The 18,563-nt window shown below is 35.2% G+C and overlaps 1 protein-coding gene across 2 annotated transcripts in view; it reads right to left on the bottom strand.

The window, feature by feature from the left end:
- The window catches only part of cpne5a (copine Va), an 86,944-nt gene extending 68,794 nt beyond the window's left edge, over positions 1-18,150 (bottom strand). Inside the window, exon 1 of one of the 2 annotated variants that reach the window (XM_083553932.1) lies at positions 17,828-18,150. In XM_083553932.1, coding sequence (XP_083410058.1) covers positions 17,828-17,937 — 110 coding nt within the window. In that variant the 5' untranslated portion in view covers positions 17,938-18,150. The remainder of the gene's footprint in view (positions 1-17,827) is intronic. The other variant, XM_083553931.1, reaches the window with a different exon arrangement.
- Between the last annotated feature and the right edge of the window lie 413 nt (positions 18,151-18,563).

An 18,563-nucleotide genomic window follows, 5' to 3' on the forward strand; every position in this document is an offset into this window, starting at 1 on the left:
AGCTAATTACCCAAAGCATGCTTTCAGTAATGTAAATCAATCATTTAATCCTTCCTGGTACCGCACACAACTATTGCTGGAGACCTGGGAATTGGTGCGTCTTCAGCATCAATTGAGAGTTCCTACTCCACACTGTCAAGAATTCTAACAACCTATCATTGGACCATGTAACATAAAGGAAAGTGGAGTTTAGAGATCTTGGGCTATGAGAAATCCATAACAAATACTTTAGAATCTTTGTCAAGGGAAATGGGAGACTGATGATGTATCTAGATGGACAAAACAATAGCTAGACAGAAAAAATATATAACTGATAAACAATACAAATACAGTTTCAGGTTGCTGTTGGTTATAAAGTAATAAAGTGAGGGAAATATATTTAAAAAAAAATCTATTTTATTTAAAAAAAAAAAGTTTCATGGAGTTATAATATAGTTATAAGTTATAATATAGTTTATATTTGTAGTTAAGTTTATAATAAAGTTTTACATTTTTAAAGTTGTTTTGATTATAAAGCTCTATTTTGTATCAGATTTTCTATTCATTTTGTAGGTATTAGTTAGTTATTGGAAGAACTGGATTAGGTGTTGATGCCACTACCACTTATTTCCCACCTATTATTTGTACTAGCCCACCCTCTTATAATTGCCTAGAACCGGCCTTAGAAAAAGTATATTTATATTGCCTAGAAAAAGTACTTTGACTTCATATTTATAAATATGATCAAAATGATCTAATACATATGTCTAAAGATAAAATGTATATTTATTAGATCATTTGGAAAACACAAATCACCAACATTAGTACCTTGTTACAAAAAAAATGGGTGGGGGGGGGGTAATTACAGCTTAAACACAATAAGAAGTCAGTAATTTTTGCAGCATTGTGGTTTAATTTTGGTTCATTTCTCTTAGCAAGTTGTCTTCAATTCTCCAAGATTACAAGGGTCCCTCTGATTGACTCTTCTTCTTCTTCTTTCGGCTGCTCCCATTAGGGGTCGCCACAGCGGATCATCTGTCTCCATACCACCCTGTCCTCTACATCTGCCTTCTCCTCCTTCGGCCAACAGTAGCCCAATTTCCACCGGTACCCTGTCGGCTAACGATACCTGTGGCGGTCGTTGTTAACCCGGGCCTCGACCGATCCGGTATGAAATTCTCATTTGTGATCCACATATTTGATTTGGCACATGTTTTACGCTGGATGCCCTTCCTAACGCAACCCTCCCCATTTACCCGGGCTTGGGACCGGCACTAAGAGTGCACTGGCTTGTGCCCCCCTAATGGCTGGGTTGGTCCCTCTGATTGACTCACGGTTTTAAAATCCTCCATAAATGTTTAATAGGATTCCTACAGTAGAATGGCTAAACCATGCATAGCCTTCTTAAGTTATTATTCTTATTGCAACATCCATCTTCTGCCCAGATTCAGTCTCCTTGCAAAACTAAAATGTAATTCTACTTTTACATGTCCTGGTACATCACTCTATACATGTTTCCTTTAGTGATATGTAATTTTGCAGTACTGTTTACAGGAAAGCAGCCCCACACAATAATGTTTTCACCAATGTACTTTAAGTACGGTGGACTTAGGTTCATTCCAGAGGTTGGAAGTAACGAAGTACAAATACTTCATTACAGTACTTAAGTAGATTTTTCTGGTATTAATACTTCACTATTTATTTTTCAGAAACTTTTTACTTTTACTCATTCCATTTTTACAGAAATATCTGTACTTTCTACTTTTTACATTTTCAATCCAGGCTCATTACTTTAGATTTAATCTATTTGGTTAAATGTAAAAAAAAAAATTATTCTAATTGCGCACTGTTTTCAGTTATTCAGTTTATCAGTAATTTTTAAATTATAAATAAATATATATATAAAAAAGGGGTTACATTAAAACCTTTAACGCAACACACATTTATTCGTGACGACTTTTTTTTACTCAATTATATATAAATATTTATACAAACTCCAAAGACAAATAATTTGTAATCCGTAAACCTTTGTTTTACTGATGCACCAAGTTTCAACTAAAGCACCAAAATCCGCCATGATGCACACAATTAAACCTCGGGGTCGACATAACGTATAAGCTCATAATGCCAAAACAAACTGAAATTACTTTTTTGATCGTACAGCTAAGAGCAACATATCGTTCAAATATGGGTCTATATATATATATATATATATATATATATATATATATATATATATATATATATATATATATATATATATATATATATATATATATATATATATATATATGTGTGTGTGTGTGTGTGTGTGTATACACTCATAGTAACAACAAAACACTGCTTTTTTCAAGTAAAAAAAAAAAAATGACAGGATAAGCTCTCTGCCATTTGTCTTTGCAGATGCAAAAAATAAAACAACCTGACTCTCATTAAATATTTGCCTCATGGGACATAATAAATATATGCATAAAAAGCATGAAAAAAAATTCTTATAAAAATATTCTCTGATTATGTAATCCGTATGAAGAGGTACACTTTCTCCGGTATCACCTTATTACACCTTATTATTAAAGGTTCTGTTTGGTGTTTCGGATGATTTACTAATTTAAAACACTATAATTACTTTAAAACCTTTACAAGAATATTTTCTCTTCATGCTCTATTGTGAGTAGAGTTTCACGTATAATTTACATTTACATTTACATTTGCGAAAAGTGCTAATTTAAGTGTTTCAGGAAGAGGTAGGTCTTCAATCATCGCTTGAAGATAGTCAGGGACTCTGCTGTATGGACATCTAGGGGAAGTTCATTCCACCACCTCGGTGCCAGAACAGAGAAGGTGGTACCAGTCGAGCAGTGCTGGAGGATCTTAGACAGCGTGGTGCAGTGCGAGATGTGATGAGGTCTCTGAGGTAAGATGGCGCTGGTTCAATTTTGGCCTTGTAGGCAAGCATCAGTGATTTGAAATGGATACGTGCAGCTACTGGAAGCCAGTAAAGGGAGCGCAGCAGTGGGGTGGTGTCGGAGAACTTGGGCTGATTGAACACAAGCTGTGCAGCTGCATTTTGGATCATTTGCAGTGGATGAATAGCGTTCAGGGGAACACCTGCCAGCAGAGAGTTGCAGTAGTCAAGTCTTGAAATGACAAGAGACTAAACAAGAACCTGGGCAGCATGTGTGGACAGAAATGGTCGAACCCTTCGGATGTTGTAGAGAAGAAATCAACAGGATATAATAAACATACATTTGCATAAAGCATTCATATTTGTCCATGGCCGTGTTGATTAGAGTATTGAAAAACGTGAAAAGTATGAATTTTTTGGTACATTTAGAACAGATAAAATTGTGTGACTAAGTTGCGATTACTCAAGAGTTAACTCATTACAATCAGGCGATAATCGATTGAAAGCCCTTATATTAATATGATGTGAGGTCCAGTTACCAGCTGAGTATATCTGAATATTTTGTTTTAAAGAATTTGTTGAAATGCAATTAACTTATTTTTAAACATAAGCAATTTGCCTGCTGTGGAGTAAAGAAAATAATGCAAAATAAAGTTATTTGCTTATTGTTTTGTGTGAACCATTGTTATTGTTGCTTTCAGGTTGTCCTGCAAATCTTTTTGACTGGCTTCTTGTTTACTATCCTTATTGAGAGCACCTTGTGAAATCTAGTATCCTTGGATTATTCAATGTACTTTCAACATGCATATTTCAAACCAAGTTTATTGAACAGACTGTTTGTGGTATTTACTTTGTCTCTGTAGCTTAGTGCTTTTCAAGTGCTGTTTAATAATGTTTTCCCTGGAGCATTGAAGGTTCGTTCACCTTTACAATAAAAGTAGTTTGTTGCAGGAAATTTTCCCAATCAATGGCATGGTCTTTTTTGATAATGACCAGGCACGAGAACATTTGTTGCCGTAGTCAGAGATGGGCAGTATTTATGATACATGTATTTCAAATACGTATTTAAAATATAAAATAGGATTTTTTTAAATTAGCATTTGATAGGGTTGATAAAAATGGCTTAATGTTTTTAATCAAAATAGTTTAGTGTTTTGTATTTTTGTAGATTTAAAATACTGTAAAATAAAAGTCTACATGATGACATCATAAAAATGCAGCCTCTGATTGGTGCCTACTTAGTAGTTTGCTCAGATTTGTTGAGATTAACAGAAAATGTACCCATAGGGAAGAAGCTGGTCAATGTAAAAAAACGTGCAGGCTGACACCTTTTAAATAGGTGTGCTATGATTTATAAATAAATGTTTGATTGCCGAATATTGTTCCCTAATAGAAGTAGCTGTTTAGTAGGATCGTGATTTTGCAGACCATTGCATGAATGAGTGCTTGGCACATAATATATTATTAAACATTATATCATATATACAACCCCAAATGAGAAAAAGTTGGGACAGTATGGAAAACGCAAATAAAAAAGAAAGTAGTGATTTCTAAATTTACTTTGACTTGTATTTCATTCCAGACAATATAAACACAAAATATTTCATGTTTTGTTTGGTCAACTTCATGTCATTTGTAAATATACAGTACATCCTTTCCTGTCATTCAGCACATTCCAAAAAAAGTTGGGACAGTAAAAAATGTACCACTTTGTAATGTTGCCATTCCTTTTCACAACACTTAAAAGACGTTTAGGGACCGAAGACACCAAGTGATGAAACGTTTCAGGTGTAATTTTGTCCCATTCTTCCTGCAAACAAGTCTTAAGGTGGGCAACAGTACAGGGTCTTTGTTGTCGCATTTTGAGCTTCAAAAATGCGCAACACATTCTCTATTGGAGACAGGTCGGGACTGCAGGCAAGCCAGTCAAGTACCCGTACCCTCTTCCTCCGCAGCCAGGACTTTGTAATGTGTGCAGAATGTGGTTTTGCATTGTCTTGTTGAAATATGCATTTCAACAAGGCAACATATTGTGCTCAAAAATCTCTATGTACTTTTCAGCATTAATGGTGCCATCACAGAAGTGCAAGTTACCTTTGCCAAGGGCACTGACACAACCCCATACCATGATAGACCCTGGCTTTTGGATTGTTGCTTGTAACAGTCTGGATGATTTTTTTTTGGTCCGGAGCACACAGCGTCCATTCCTCCAAAAAAATACCTGAAATACTGATTCATCTGACCACAGTACACGTTTCCACTGTGTGATCGTCCATCCCAGATGCCTCCAAGCCCAGAGAAGTCGACAGCGCTTTTGGACACTGTTAACATAGGGCTTCCTTTTGGCACAGTACAGTTTTAACTGGCATTTGTGGATGTAACTACGTATTGTGGTACTTGACAAAGGTTTGCCAAAGTAGTCCTGAACCCATGTGGTGATATTGATAATAGATGAATGACGATTCTTGATGCAGTGCCGCCTGAGGGATCGGAGATTTCCTCCAGATTCCTTGAATCTTTTAATTATGTTATGCGCTGTTGAAGGTGAAATATCCAAATCTCTTCCTATCTTTCTTTGAGGAACATTGTTTTTAAACATTTCAATTATTTTCTCACGTATTTGTTGGCAAACTGGCGATCCTCGGCCCATCTTTGTTCTAAAGGACTAGACCTTTCTTGGATGCTGCTTTTGTACCAAATCATAATAACAATCACCTGTTGACATCACCTGTTTCAAATCACATCGTTATTTAACCAATTTACCTCATTACTAGCCTGAAATTGCTCCTGTCCCAACTTTTTTTGGAATGTGTTGCAGGTCTGAATGACAGGAAAGGATGTATATTTATAAATGACATGAAGTTGACCAAACAAAACAAAAAATATTTTGTGTTTATATTGTCTGCAATTAAATACAAGTCAAAGTAAATTTAGAAATCACTACTTTCTTTTTTTATTTGCGTTTTCCATACTGTCCCAACTTTTTCTGATTTAGGGTTGTATTATTATATATTAAACAATCAAATGATTAATTAGTTAGAAACTAGTTGCTATGAATACAGGTGCCATCACATATTTGTCATTGACAGAGTTGAGAATTAACGAAGTACGTACAAATACTTTGTTACTGTACTTAAATAGATTTTTCTGGTATCAGTACTATACATATTCAATTTATACTTCATAAACCAATATATGCCCAATTCTTTGTTCTGTAATGTGCGTGCTAGTGTGTGTGTGTGTGTGTGTGTGTGTGTGTGTGTGTGTGTGTGTGTGTGTGTGTGTGTGTGTGCGTGTGCGTGTGGGTAGGAGAATCTTTTTTTGGGGGATTGCAGACAGTATTGCATCTGCTCCACACTTATTCTCTCAGTTACACAAGCACATTGCGGCTGTGCTTCATTAACTCTAAAGATAAGTGCGACAGAGCACCAGGAATATGAATAGTAACAAGTCACAAAACTTAAACTGCAGTTCAAATGTCAGCACAAGTGCCTTAGAGTTCTGCAGGCATCCTTATTATTCATGTTACATGTAAGCACATGTGTCTATGTCTAATGTATTGGTTTTGATTTACCTTGCCAAGTATAGATTCATGAAGGAGTATACCCGGGAGCTCCCAACTGCTAATCCATGGCTCCCATGTGGAAATGGTGACAGACTGCAAGTTTCTAGGAGTGCACATATCTGATGACTTCACCTAGTCCTGCAACAGCCAAAAAAGCCCAGCAGTGTCTCCACTTCCTGCACTGACAGAAAAGAGCTAGACTCCCCCTCCCCATCCTCACGGTATTCTACAGAGGCATCATTGAGAGCGTCCTGACCAGCTGCATCGCTGTCTGGTATGGGAAACTGCAGAGTATCAAACTGCAGGTCCCTGCAGCAGATAATAGAGACAGCATAGCATATCATAGGAGTATCTCTGCCTCTAGTCAGTTAGGACATCTATCACAAACACTGCATCAAAATAACCAGCAGGATTTACACTATGCTATTTTCTTTTTTTTGTTAAATATCATAAAACATGCAAAATCAATACCATGTGCAATATAGATGAATTTACTATTCAATATATATAGTTCATTTTCTAACAAACTGGACAATCATTTCACTGTGATATCACTTTACTGTCATGTGCCAGTGCTTTAAATGTTCAATGTGAGTGGTCACTAAGACTATGTCTATGTTTCCTTTGTAAACCACTAGGTTTTTGTATTACTCCATCTCTTATTTATTCCTAGCTCTGTTGTATAGTGTTTATATATGTAAGTGGGTAAGTGTGCACTGTAGAATAACTTTAAAACAGCAACACACTTCTTGTATGCTCTGGCATGCTCAGCCAATAAAGGTGATTTTGATCAATATAGTGTCTGACCATCCCTCCCCCACCTATCTTTGTCCCTCTGCCATCTGGCTAACATGCCAAAGTAGCCATTCCAAGTCCACCTGAGTTCAGAAAGCTTCCTTCCACAAGCCCTCCCACCCACCTGAATTAATAGGTCACAATCCCTGATTCACTTACTATTCATATATCACATCAATATTCATCATTATTTTATATTCAGAAATCATACACAGAATGCATATGAATAGGCACTGACCACCTACACCCACTGCCAAAATGGCAAGTTTTTAATGCCCAAAATGATGTCACAAATGAAAAATGTTTTTTACAAATACTGTTAAAAAACTATTTCTGCTCTATCAATTCTGGTTTCATTTATGTGCTTAATATCAGCCCCTTAATGAGTTGCTTCATGTGTGGCAGAAAAACAAATAATGACTAATCTCTTAAGAAAAAATTGATTGGAATGGAAAAAAAAAATCCTAAAAGATATTTCCGATTTTTTTTGTATGTCTGGACATGTTATTTTGTGTGTAAATTTTACCTAAAACGTTTTAATCATTAAAAAATGTTTTACTTTGTGCACAATAGGAATATATTTGTACATTTTCCCAAACAGTTCATTGCAACACAGCAAACATTATTAAATCAATGGTGGTATAGGAGGTCTCAGGAGTGAATTGATTTAATTCTTGCTTTTTTCCTGGCCAATGATTTGTTGTTAAGACCTTTTGATATAAAGCTTAATAATTTGTCATTTTGGGCTTGTGAATATCAGTATTATGTGTCATAATTCAACATCACAAGAAACTCTAAATAAAACACAGAGAATTCTAAGTTCTTGGTCAAATGCATAAAAACTGTATTTTCTAATCTTATGTTTGCTTCAGTTCACTGTAGCAAAAACTGCATGATTCTCTTAGCTCAACATGTGTCAGAAAATCATTTTCAAAATTAATAGAAATTCTAATGAGCAGGAAAGCTGTCTTTTGAGTTCACACTACTATATTTGTTAGAAAAGTTTTATTACAACCTACCATTAACCCCTCACCTCACTTTAAACAACGATAATTCTTTATACTAGTTGGCTGATGCAAATTCTCACAGATTTGCACTAATGAGATCATGTTAGAGAAGGCACATTAAAACACCCCATTATGAAAATAAGCCACTTTGAGTCTGTAAATGATCATTTATTGTAAAAAAAAAAAAAAAAAATGTATTTATTTTTATTCCAAAATTCAAATTACAGATTACATATCTCTGTTTTTCTCTAAGATACAGTAGTCACTTTATCTTAGACTGTCTATTTTCAAATCATTATAACCTGTTCAAATAGAATGCACAACACTTTTATGGACCTATATGCAGAGTATATTTGCACCATGTATGGGCCTTTTTCAAACTCTCAAGGATTTTGTTGTATATTGTAGCAGTATAATATAACTTCAATGGAAATGAGGGGCCATTGAGTTATAAATGTTACATCATGACAATGCAATGAAAGAATTTGAATATTTGAAAAGTAGTACAATTTGAATTTGAAAAGCCTTTACCACAAATCCACTCAACACCTTTGTGATAAACTGGAATGCTAATCCTGCCCCATATCTCCTCACCTGACAGCATTTGCTGACCTTACTAATGCTATAAAAGCAAAGAGGAACTAAAGTTATTGATGTGATGAACAGGTGTCCACAAAACATTGACTATATAGTATAACTTTTCCAAATCATTACATCCTTTAGCCTTGAACTTCTGCAACGTTAGTAACTGGTAAGTTAGAAATATACATTTCTAAATTATTTGTTTACTTTTGCTCTGAACAGAAACATACATGTGATAATATCCATCAGATTGTAATACTGCATGTATTTTATGCAATTGATAAATAGACCTGCAAAAAGCCATGGTCTAATTTGAACACTCTGTACTACATTGCAAGTAAGGTCTGTAATAATTATGGACTCCGGGGAAATTTGCAAGAGGTACTGCAAAGTCAATAACAGCATTCTGCTAAATCCTATTGTAATGTGCCTAATTTGCATTGCTTTATTGATGTCAGAGAAACCAATTTTCCATTTTTTTTCTCCTCCTGTAACAGTGCTGACAAAGGAGAACTTCAGCTATTCACTACTTGATCAACCCGTCAGTCTTAATCTTTAAGTGACAGACACTGATGGAAACAAAGCCATGTCATTTCCCCCTTAAAGCATTTTAATACTTTCAAATACTTTCTTAATTCTTCTATTCCTCAGTCATAGTTTCACCCAGGCATTGCAGAAAAAAAGCTTTTAGATAAAAACAACTGACATTATCTGGAAGAGCAAATACTGTCGCATAAATCTAGTCAGTGCAATTAAGTGGAAGAGTTTAACTAAGGATTACATTTCATAAAGGATTTGTGAAGAAGAGTAGATTTCGACTGACTGAAGACAATTACATAACTTACATAAAGGTACTTATCACTATGTAAACACAATAAGTATACATTTTGCAATCCATCTTCAGTGAAAATTCACAAACAAGCGTAATAATAGTCATGCACTCTGAATCAGTTTGATTTAGCTTCCATTCATAATGCTCTCATTAAGCCTCAACTAAGGGATTACTGAGATACCAATCATAAATTATTAATTAATAAAAGATAAGAGCCTTCAGGAGTTATGAGTAAATTAACAGATATTAGAATTATTTAAAGCTTCAAGGAGCATTTTCAAGGGGCCAAGCACAGAGTCTCTGTGAGGTGTTTTTTGACAAAATCCAAAATGGCTCCAAGAAATGCAATTAGATAGCAGTTGATGTCATAGGTGCATTAAACTTGACGCAATCTAGAAAACACAGAGATACTTGGCTTTTAATTTAATTAGAAGAAGGAAAAGTGTGCTGACCCCAAATATTGAAGTGTTTTTTTGTTTAGGTTCTTTTTGTTGCTTTTTTCAGTATTATGTGTCTCGAAGATAATACAGATTTCATGCATATCATAACACATTTAGGATGTTAAAGGTGGTTTATTTTTCTTTTTGGCTAAGCAGCTTTTTCTCCAATACCAGCCTGCAGTTTCACACCACTGGACCTGCAATTCAATTCCCCTCTCATCCACACTCTCCAGCAACCCAGTGGCACTGTAATTGGCACCCTCACACGAGAGAAGCTATTTCAGCCAGATAGATCAAAACAGACTCCAACCTTCTCAGCATGCTGTTGATCTATCACTGATTTAAAAGCACATACGGTATTACTTGAGAGATGAATAGTTAGGGATAACTGGTCAGAGGCTAATCAGCTGACAGGGCATCTTTTAAAACTGACTACAGCGGAAAGTTAAAGGTTATGGTCTCGGTGCCAGAGAGAATCTATTTCTCATCTGGAATTAAAAACTCCAGATGTTGCCACTGAAAGAGATCAGCAAAACTGGTCTTGTCACTGAGCCGATTTGATCGATGCTCTATGAATTGTAGGGCAAGGCTGAGGCTGAGAAAGCCAAATAGAGTGTTTCCCCAAGGGGAGCAGAGAGGATGGGCAGCCCAGCACAATTTTTGAGCCGAGTGCTATTATCTTTTCAGAATGTTATTAAGGTATTTTAATGGGATTGCAATTTCTTTTCCACTCTGGCAGAAGGGGAATTCCCATTATGAGGTTTCATTAACTCTAATATGAGCAAACAGTGTATTACAATGGCTTCCAGTCTTAGATGAGGTGTACTATTGTAAAACATCAGCATTTTATCACCTAATCAAAAACTTCAGAGGCATTGTATATACAGTGCAATTTAAATGTAATCAGCAATATAGGTTACTTGATTTTCAAGTAAAACCGTGCATTGTCCATTAATCATTGCTATGTTTTATAACTGTGTACGCTATGTAAATGGTGTCAAATATGGTGACAAATTACTCCTAGAGCAATATTAATAAGGATTTTTAATATAAAAAACTGGTTTACTGTCATGATTTATCTGATGATTGTGCAGGGGTTAAGCATAAGCTTTGCAGTTCTGCAGATAAAATATTATCATGGGAATGAGAAAGATTTAATGGTCCTGAAATAAGTCGTGTTATTTATTGTATGAGATTTTTAGAAATATAAATGATCAAACTAAAGACACGAATGAGAGAGTAATTTTATGATCCATGTTACGGGTTTTTCTTATATATTTACATCTAACTATGCACTACCACCCTGTGAGTCGAAATGAAAATACAGTGGGGTTCAATCCAAAAACAGAACTGTACAATCAGATAACAAATTAATCTGAATTCTCCCAAAGCTATTCTGAATTGTTTGGCCTGTCATAATCAACAACATTTAGTCTTCACATAAGATTAAAAACAAGAAGCCATCATACTGCAATTTATCAAATATTAAGCTTTAAATTGTCTACAAATAATTTTTCAGGAACTTGCCAAGAATTAAACAAAAACTGTAGTTTTCTCTCTAATAAATTAATCCTGCTTCCATTAATGAGCTTGTTATCAGGCCTTTGTGTGGCAAAAAAACAACATTTCTTAAAAACCATCTAAGAAGGTATTTTTGTACCCAGACATTTTTGTGTGTTTGATCATTTAACCTCAAACATTTCAATACATTTTATAATTTCCCTTTAATTTACTATGAATTTTTCCTGAAATTCAGTGCAGCAAATGTAAACAAGCAAATGATGGCACAGGAGGTATCAGAAGTGCATTTGTTTAATTCCTGCTCATTTTCTGACCAGTGATTTCTCGTATATTTGCCACTTTTGTGCTTTGTATTTTTTTTTTCTTCAGGAGTGTAAACGAATGGTCGCAAAAACTCACATTTACATTCAGTGTGTTTACAAATGAACACACACTACAATCTGTCAGCTCTCTTAATGACTAGCCAAGCCTCACCCTGCCCATCACGTCTTCCAACAGATGCTTCATCTTACCATCTGCTTGTTTACTCACCCTAACCTAGATGAGTTGCACTCATAAGAGAAAAAGACATACCCACATCTAACAAAGCCCTAGCAGTCACCCAGCTGTCAACATCTAGGTTTTAATTTAGTTCAAATAAAGCAGTCATGCTCTTTACAGTGTGAAAAGAGAACTGTCAAAATATATCTTAACTTGAATACACATTTATCTTACACTCACTGACCACTTTAACAGGAACACCTGTACTCCTGCTTATTCATGCAGTTATCCAATTATTCAATCAGTTAGTAGCAGCACAATGCATAAAATCATGCAGATGTAGGTCAAAAGCTTTAATTACTATTCGCATCAAACATCAGAATAAAAGAACTACGATTTAGTCGTGGCATGATTGTTAGTACCAGGTGTATTTTTTGAGCATTTCAGAAACTGCTGATCTTCAGGGTTTTTACACACAACAAAGAGTTCTACATAATTCTTTGTCTTTGTCCCTTTCTCCATAGATGCACTTCCCCCACTAAATATTTAAGCACTAGTCCTAAGACTCTAAAACTATGTTTGTACTACAAGCTCCAGATAAGATTTTTACAGGCACGCAAAATTCCAAATACATTTTTTATTCCTACTTCTTGCTCACAAAGATTATAAACTGCCAATTAATCTCCAAATCAAATCATCTTAGCAGTAAATGATGTACTGCTTGTTATTTTACCACTGCAGAGATAAATTGTATATATTATTTATTATTCAGGACATGTGTGGATAATGCAATTAACATTACTGATCAGACCACAGAAGATCAGATATGAACAGTATGAATATACTGTAAATGTAGACTAAATATTCCTAATATTGGAAGTGATGTTTAGTTTCTTCCTATCATAGTGAGAACAAGATAAAAGACTGTCAGAAAAAAAGAATGTGTGGAAAGAATGTAAAAGAAATCAAGCGTTAAAGATCAAAGACAGGCACTGAAAATGCAACGTCAGGGTGAAATTCAACATTGCATCAACCATGTCTTTAGAATGCACTGGGACACAAACAATGTGCATTTTTCCCAGGGACTGTTTAATTACAAAAATCGCACTTGAGAGAAGACAGGATGTCAGGGATATATATATATATATATATATATATATATATATATATATATATATATATATATATATATATATATATATATATATATATATATATAACTATTCATAATATTTTCTTGATTTGTTGACAGTGCCCTTTAACATTTTGCATTGTGTCGTAATTAAACCAGAGGATAATTAGCACTTTTACTGCATCAAGTTCAAACAAATGCAGCAGTCTGTCAAAGAATGTAGTTTCTCAGCTGTCACATCAAATTCATATTCATTAAACAAATAGAAGTAAGGAGTAACGAACTATTATAATGTGACTCAGGCAGTGAGGCAAAGAAGACCGAGCAGACACAGCACAGTACTGCAGTAACAATAAACAAAGTAAAGCAGGATAAAAAGGCAAGCTCCCTGATTCTTCACACCTGCAAGGTCAAGGCTGAGGCAGCTAAGAGTCTGCAGTGTAACTGAAGCATACCAGCAGACACAGGAATCTGCCAGAAGATCTAATGATCCCTCAGCTGTGTTGTTGTAACTTTCACTGTGAGAATAACAAGTAAATAATGTCAATGTTGTGCCTGTAGTCTACTGTACTGCAGAGTAGTTAGTTTTACTCCTAAAAAGATCTCTGACTCAGAAGATTTATATAATTAAATGTGGATTCTTTTTAATAATTGCAGCATCGGAGTAGTCAATGTCTCTTGCTATAAATCTGTACTGCACACTTATGCTTTTAACATCAGACCTTTCATTCCATTACATTTTCATATCATGACCTTTGAACATCATTTTCACCCATGATTCACTGCTAATAGGTAGCTAGCAATCACAGGATTTAATGATTTGCTAATTTCATAAATCCATATTTTTTTATTCACAACTGAATATAGAAAACATATTAAAAAAATGGAATTTGATGGACTCATCCTGTCTTTAAAAAGTTGGGACAGCGCCATGTCTATCACTGTGTCTTGACTTGCAACTAACAGAACTGAACACTAATACCAAGCCTGATGGTCCCTCTTCTCTTTAGTCCAGAGGACATGGCATCTATGGTTTCAAAAAATAATGTAAAATTTTGTTCATCTGGGAGCAGTAAATATTTTCACTTTGTTTCACTCCATTTTTAAATAAGCTTTGGCTCAGAGAAAATGGCAGGATTTCTGGATCATGTTGACATATGCTTCTTCTTTGCAAAACAGTGCTTTAGCCTGCATTAGGAATTACAAAATAAACTGTGTTCACAGACAATTATTTCTGAAAGTGTTTCTAAACTATGAATTGATTTCCATTAGAGAATCATGCCTGTTTTTAATGCAGTGCTGCCTGAAGACCTGAATATTACTAGCATCCGATATTGACACACAGAAATCTCTTCAGATTCTTGGAAGCTTTGATTAAAAATATGAAGAACATTATTATGAAATCATTCTACAATTTGTCTGCGCATTTTTTGTAGATTGGTGAAGCTTTTTTCTCTGCCTCTCTCAGATACTCTTTCTTTTTTATCAGATATTCTTCCAGCTGTTTATTTTTAGTAACACTTACTTTTCCAGCCTTTTATTGCTCCATCCCACCTTTTTTGAGATAACAAAAAAACAGCCTTTAAATTTTTTAATTACCCAAATTTTCCCCCCAAGTGGTACATTTCCTTAGTTTAAACATTTGTTTTTATTTTTTATTGAGGATAAAATATGCATTATGAGATTAATAAATCATTCAATTTTGATTAAATGTACATTTTGCTACTTTTTTTTTTAATTGGGGTTATGTTTATTCTCAGAGAAGTTTTCAGGCTGTTTAGTTAAATGTGCTTGTGCAGTTATTACTTATATTGCTTCCTTCCTTTGATAGTTTCAAACATATATATTAAAAAATAGAAGCTTAATACCAATACCAATATAAACTTCATTGAATGTAACTCTTTTTCCTCATGCAATCCCACTCCCAGACGCATACCTCTAGTTTCAGTCAGATACCAGTGATGCTTTTTTGTAAGCTCTTTATTAGAAAAGAAGATATAGTGAATTCTATACAAAAATATTATATATTTGTAATAGCTTTAAACCTGCTAGTTCAAACATAAAATACTGCATAACAGGGAACATTTTGTACATAATTTTATAAAAACTGTAGTGCAGTAACACCAGTTTGACACCTTGAGGGATGTGCTGGCATTTGTTACTGCTGTGTATGTCTATCTTGAAAATAAGCAAAAGGTCGAGAAATTACTGAGTAGTTGAATGATCTGGGCCAATACATGACATTTTGTTTTAAAACAAGCACTCCAACTCAGGCAAATGGGAACAATAACACAGCTGGAAACAGAAAATATATAAATAGCACTTAATAATCACAGTGTTTTGTCATGGCATTCTTTCCATTGAGCACTGCACCACATGGATTTGGTGGAGGTGGCACTTGGTAGTTGGTGGAATTCTACAGAGCAGATAGGTTTGAAGTGTTTTGTGTTTAATTCCAATCAGGGCACCAAAGAATGGTGCAATTTGTTTGTCTCCTGAAGGACTCCCATTATTGCTGCTGCAATTCCACTGGGTTTGGAAGGTTGTCTTACATTACATTGTCTTACATTTTTCAATCTCTCAGATTTGTTTGTTAAATACACTCATATTAGAGATATATATAGGATCACTGGATGGCTAAAATCTCTCTCTCTCTCTCTCTCTCTCTCTCTCTCTCTCTCTCTCTCTCTCTCTCTCTCTCTCTCTGAAACAGCTCTACATAAAGCACCAAGTGTTTCCCAGATAAAAAGAAAAAAGATGAGGAACCCTGCATAGTGCAATGTGAAATCTTTCTAAAAGCATTGGACAGTGAAACAATCCAGCAAGTTCACAAAGAGCACCCAAACCCAAGTTTCATCACTATATCACATTTTACATTCAGAAAAAGACAACATGAATTATTTACTCCCTACTTCTTCATTCACAGCAGAGACCAGTACAGTTCCACATGAGTGCCCTATCCATCAAATACAGCATATCTGTGACCAAATCCAAGTACCTATCACTTATCATTAAAAGGAGGTTTACAAAATATTCTTAAAAAATGTTAACATGGTAGAAATTTAGATTTAATATTTAAGCTACATGTTCTGAGTTATGTCATACCTTATCAGTTTATAGCTAAAATTAATAAAAAAATTCCCAAAAATGTGTAAATTTTTAGCAAGATACAATAAGAACTTTAAGCTGAGTCAATATATTAAGCTTGTCATTTCCTGAGTATTTGAACTGTTTAAACCCACAACCTTAATCACAATTAGTTGCTGCTAGAACACTCCTTGTACCACTACATACCAATTTTATTTATTTTTTTCATTCAATTAATTTATTTTAATTATGTACTAATATTTGGTTTGTCCGCTTTGGCTAACAGTTTTTTTTTAATGTACCTCAGATAGCATCAAGCAGTGCTCTGTTAGTGGTATCCCAATTACCATGAGATGAGTGTTGGTTTATAACAGCACACTAATAATTTGCCTAACTGTTGCACTTTTGTTATGTGGTTCAGCAATTACAATTAAGTCCAACATGGACTGGAATACATAATTCACCTTAAGCTTCTGTTTGGCCAAAGCCCATATCTGCCAGCTGTATCAATTTCTCCACAAGATGATTGAAAAGCACACACCACCAGCCCACCCCATTACTCTCTGCAATTTGTTCTGACTGAGATCTTGATAGCAGGGCAGCATGAACGAGATTGAATTTCTTATCCAGCCCGTCTCTTACATTTATCAACACTTTTTAATTGAGGTGTATCTGTATCATAACCTGCAACCTATTATGAAAACTGCAATGAGACACAAAGATGTAGGCAAATTCAATGCTGCATAAAGACACAAGTAGCATAGAGGGGAAAGGTTTGATATGCACTGAGCTGGTTTTAAACCGTGTATTCAGATCTACTTAATACTGTATACAGTGCAAATATAGGACATGTTAAAATATTCTATTTTTCCTCTGGGATATGGTGTATTTATAATCAATGACCCCAATGAGCTTTGTGGAAAATGTGTTATCAGATTCATAAATATCAAAGCCATTTATCAACACAGGTTTAGTATCCAAAAATAAAATGTGAAGATAGTATAGCAAAAACATATTTATATGAATTGTTTGTTTCCTAAATCACATACTGAACAATACAAAGAAAAAGTTCAAGAGCTTTCTTTACACTCTCTTCCCACAGAAATAACTAAAATGCTTAGAAAAATATTCAAATATAATAAGATAGGTTGTTAGCAGGTTAAATGGGATTATTTCAAAGCACACCTTTACTGCTTTATACTGAACTAAACTCCTTTCAATTTAACAAAGACAGAAATAATGCAATAAACGCATAGTACAGAATTTTACACCTGCAATGTTCAAAATCCAAGCTGAATATCTATTCTAGTGTTAATTACACACTAAATGCATACAGGTACTCTGTAGGAAATAACACCTACAATGTGGATACAAACTGTAGAAATTATTCAACATTATGTGTTATTTCAGCACAGGAGATTTTGCTGTCAACGGTTTCCTTAAATAAATGAGGAATTCTCTTTGAGGGAGAAGTGCAGCAGGAGTGGCATGGCTTCACGTACCTGCACGAGACACTGATTTCCACTTTGGTGGCGGGGATGTTGCCGGTGATTGGGTCGAATTCGCACATGGAGGCCATGCGCTCCAGCTTGTCCATCCCGTCTCCCTCCATTGGCGCGGGAAAGCTGGTTGCCTCCCGCAGCTCCACTTTAAAAGCAAGGGCTTGTGAGCGCACGAGCAGCGAGCGAGTGGACAGAGGAGACCGGTTCAGAGGTGAGCCGCGATGCGCTTTTACAATCCCAGGCGGACTGATGTAGAGTGAGGGCTGCTGCAGAGCGCAGAGGAATGCAAAAGTGCGCACTCGCGCTGGGAGCTCTGTGAGGCACACTGGCGCGCTGGGAAAGTGGAGAAGCCCAACTCCACCCCCTTTTTCTCGCTTTCCCACTTGCTCAGCGCAACATCGCATTATCGATGGGTCGTTAGTGTTAAAGCCACTGTTCTCACGGGTATTACCATAGAGCACTGAAAGCTTAAAAATCACCAGATGTGTAATAGCTGTATAACTTTTCCTCATAGTACCGAAGAAATACAAATCAAATCATAAGAAATCTGATTATTTGTTCCAGAAGCAGGGCTCGCCTTAGGACTTAAAAATATGACATTTTGTACAGTTAAAGCAAGAACAGCAGGACAATCGAGTTAAAAATAAACTAAAACCAGATTTAAAGAGAATCTGGTTATTTCTTTGTTGTTGTTGTTTTCTTTTCTTTGCTTTGCTTTTTATTAAACGATCTGCAG

The sequence above is a fragment of the Silurus aristotelis genome (assembly GCF_946808225.1).
Source record: "Silurus aristotelis genome assembly, chromosome: 11".
Classification (NCBI taxonomy): domain Eukaryota; kingdom Metazoa; phylum Chordata; class Actinopteri; order Siluriformes; family Siluridae; genus Silurus; species Silurus aristotelis.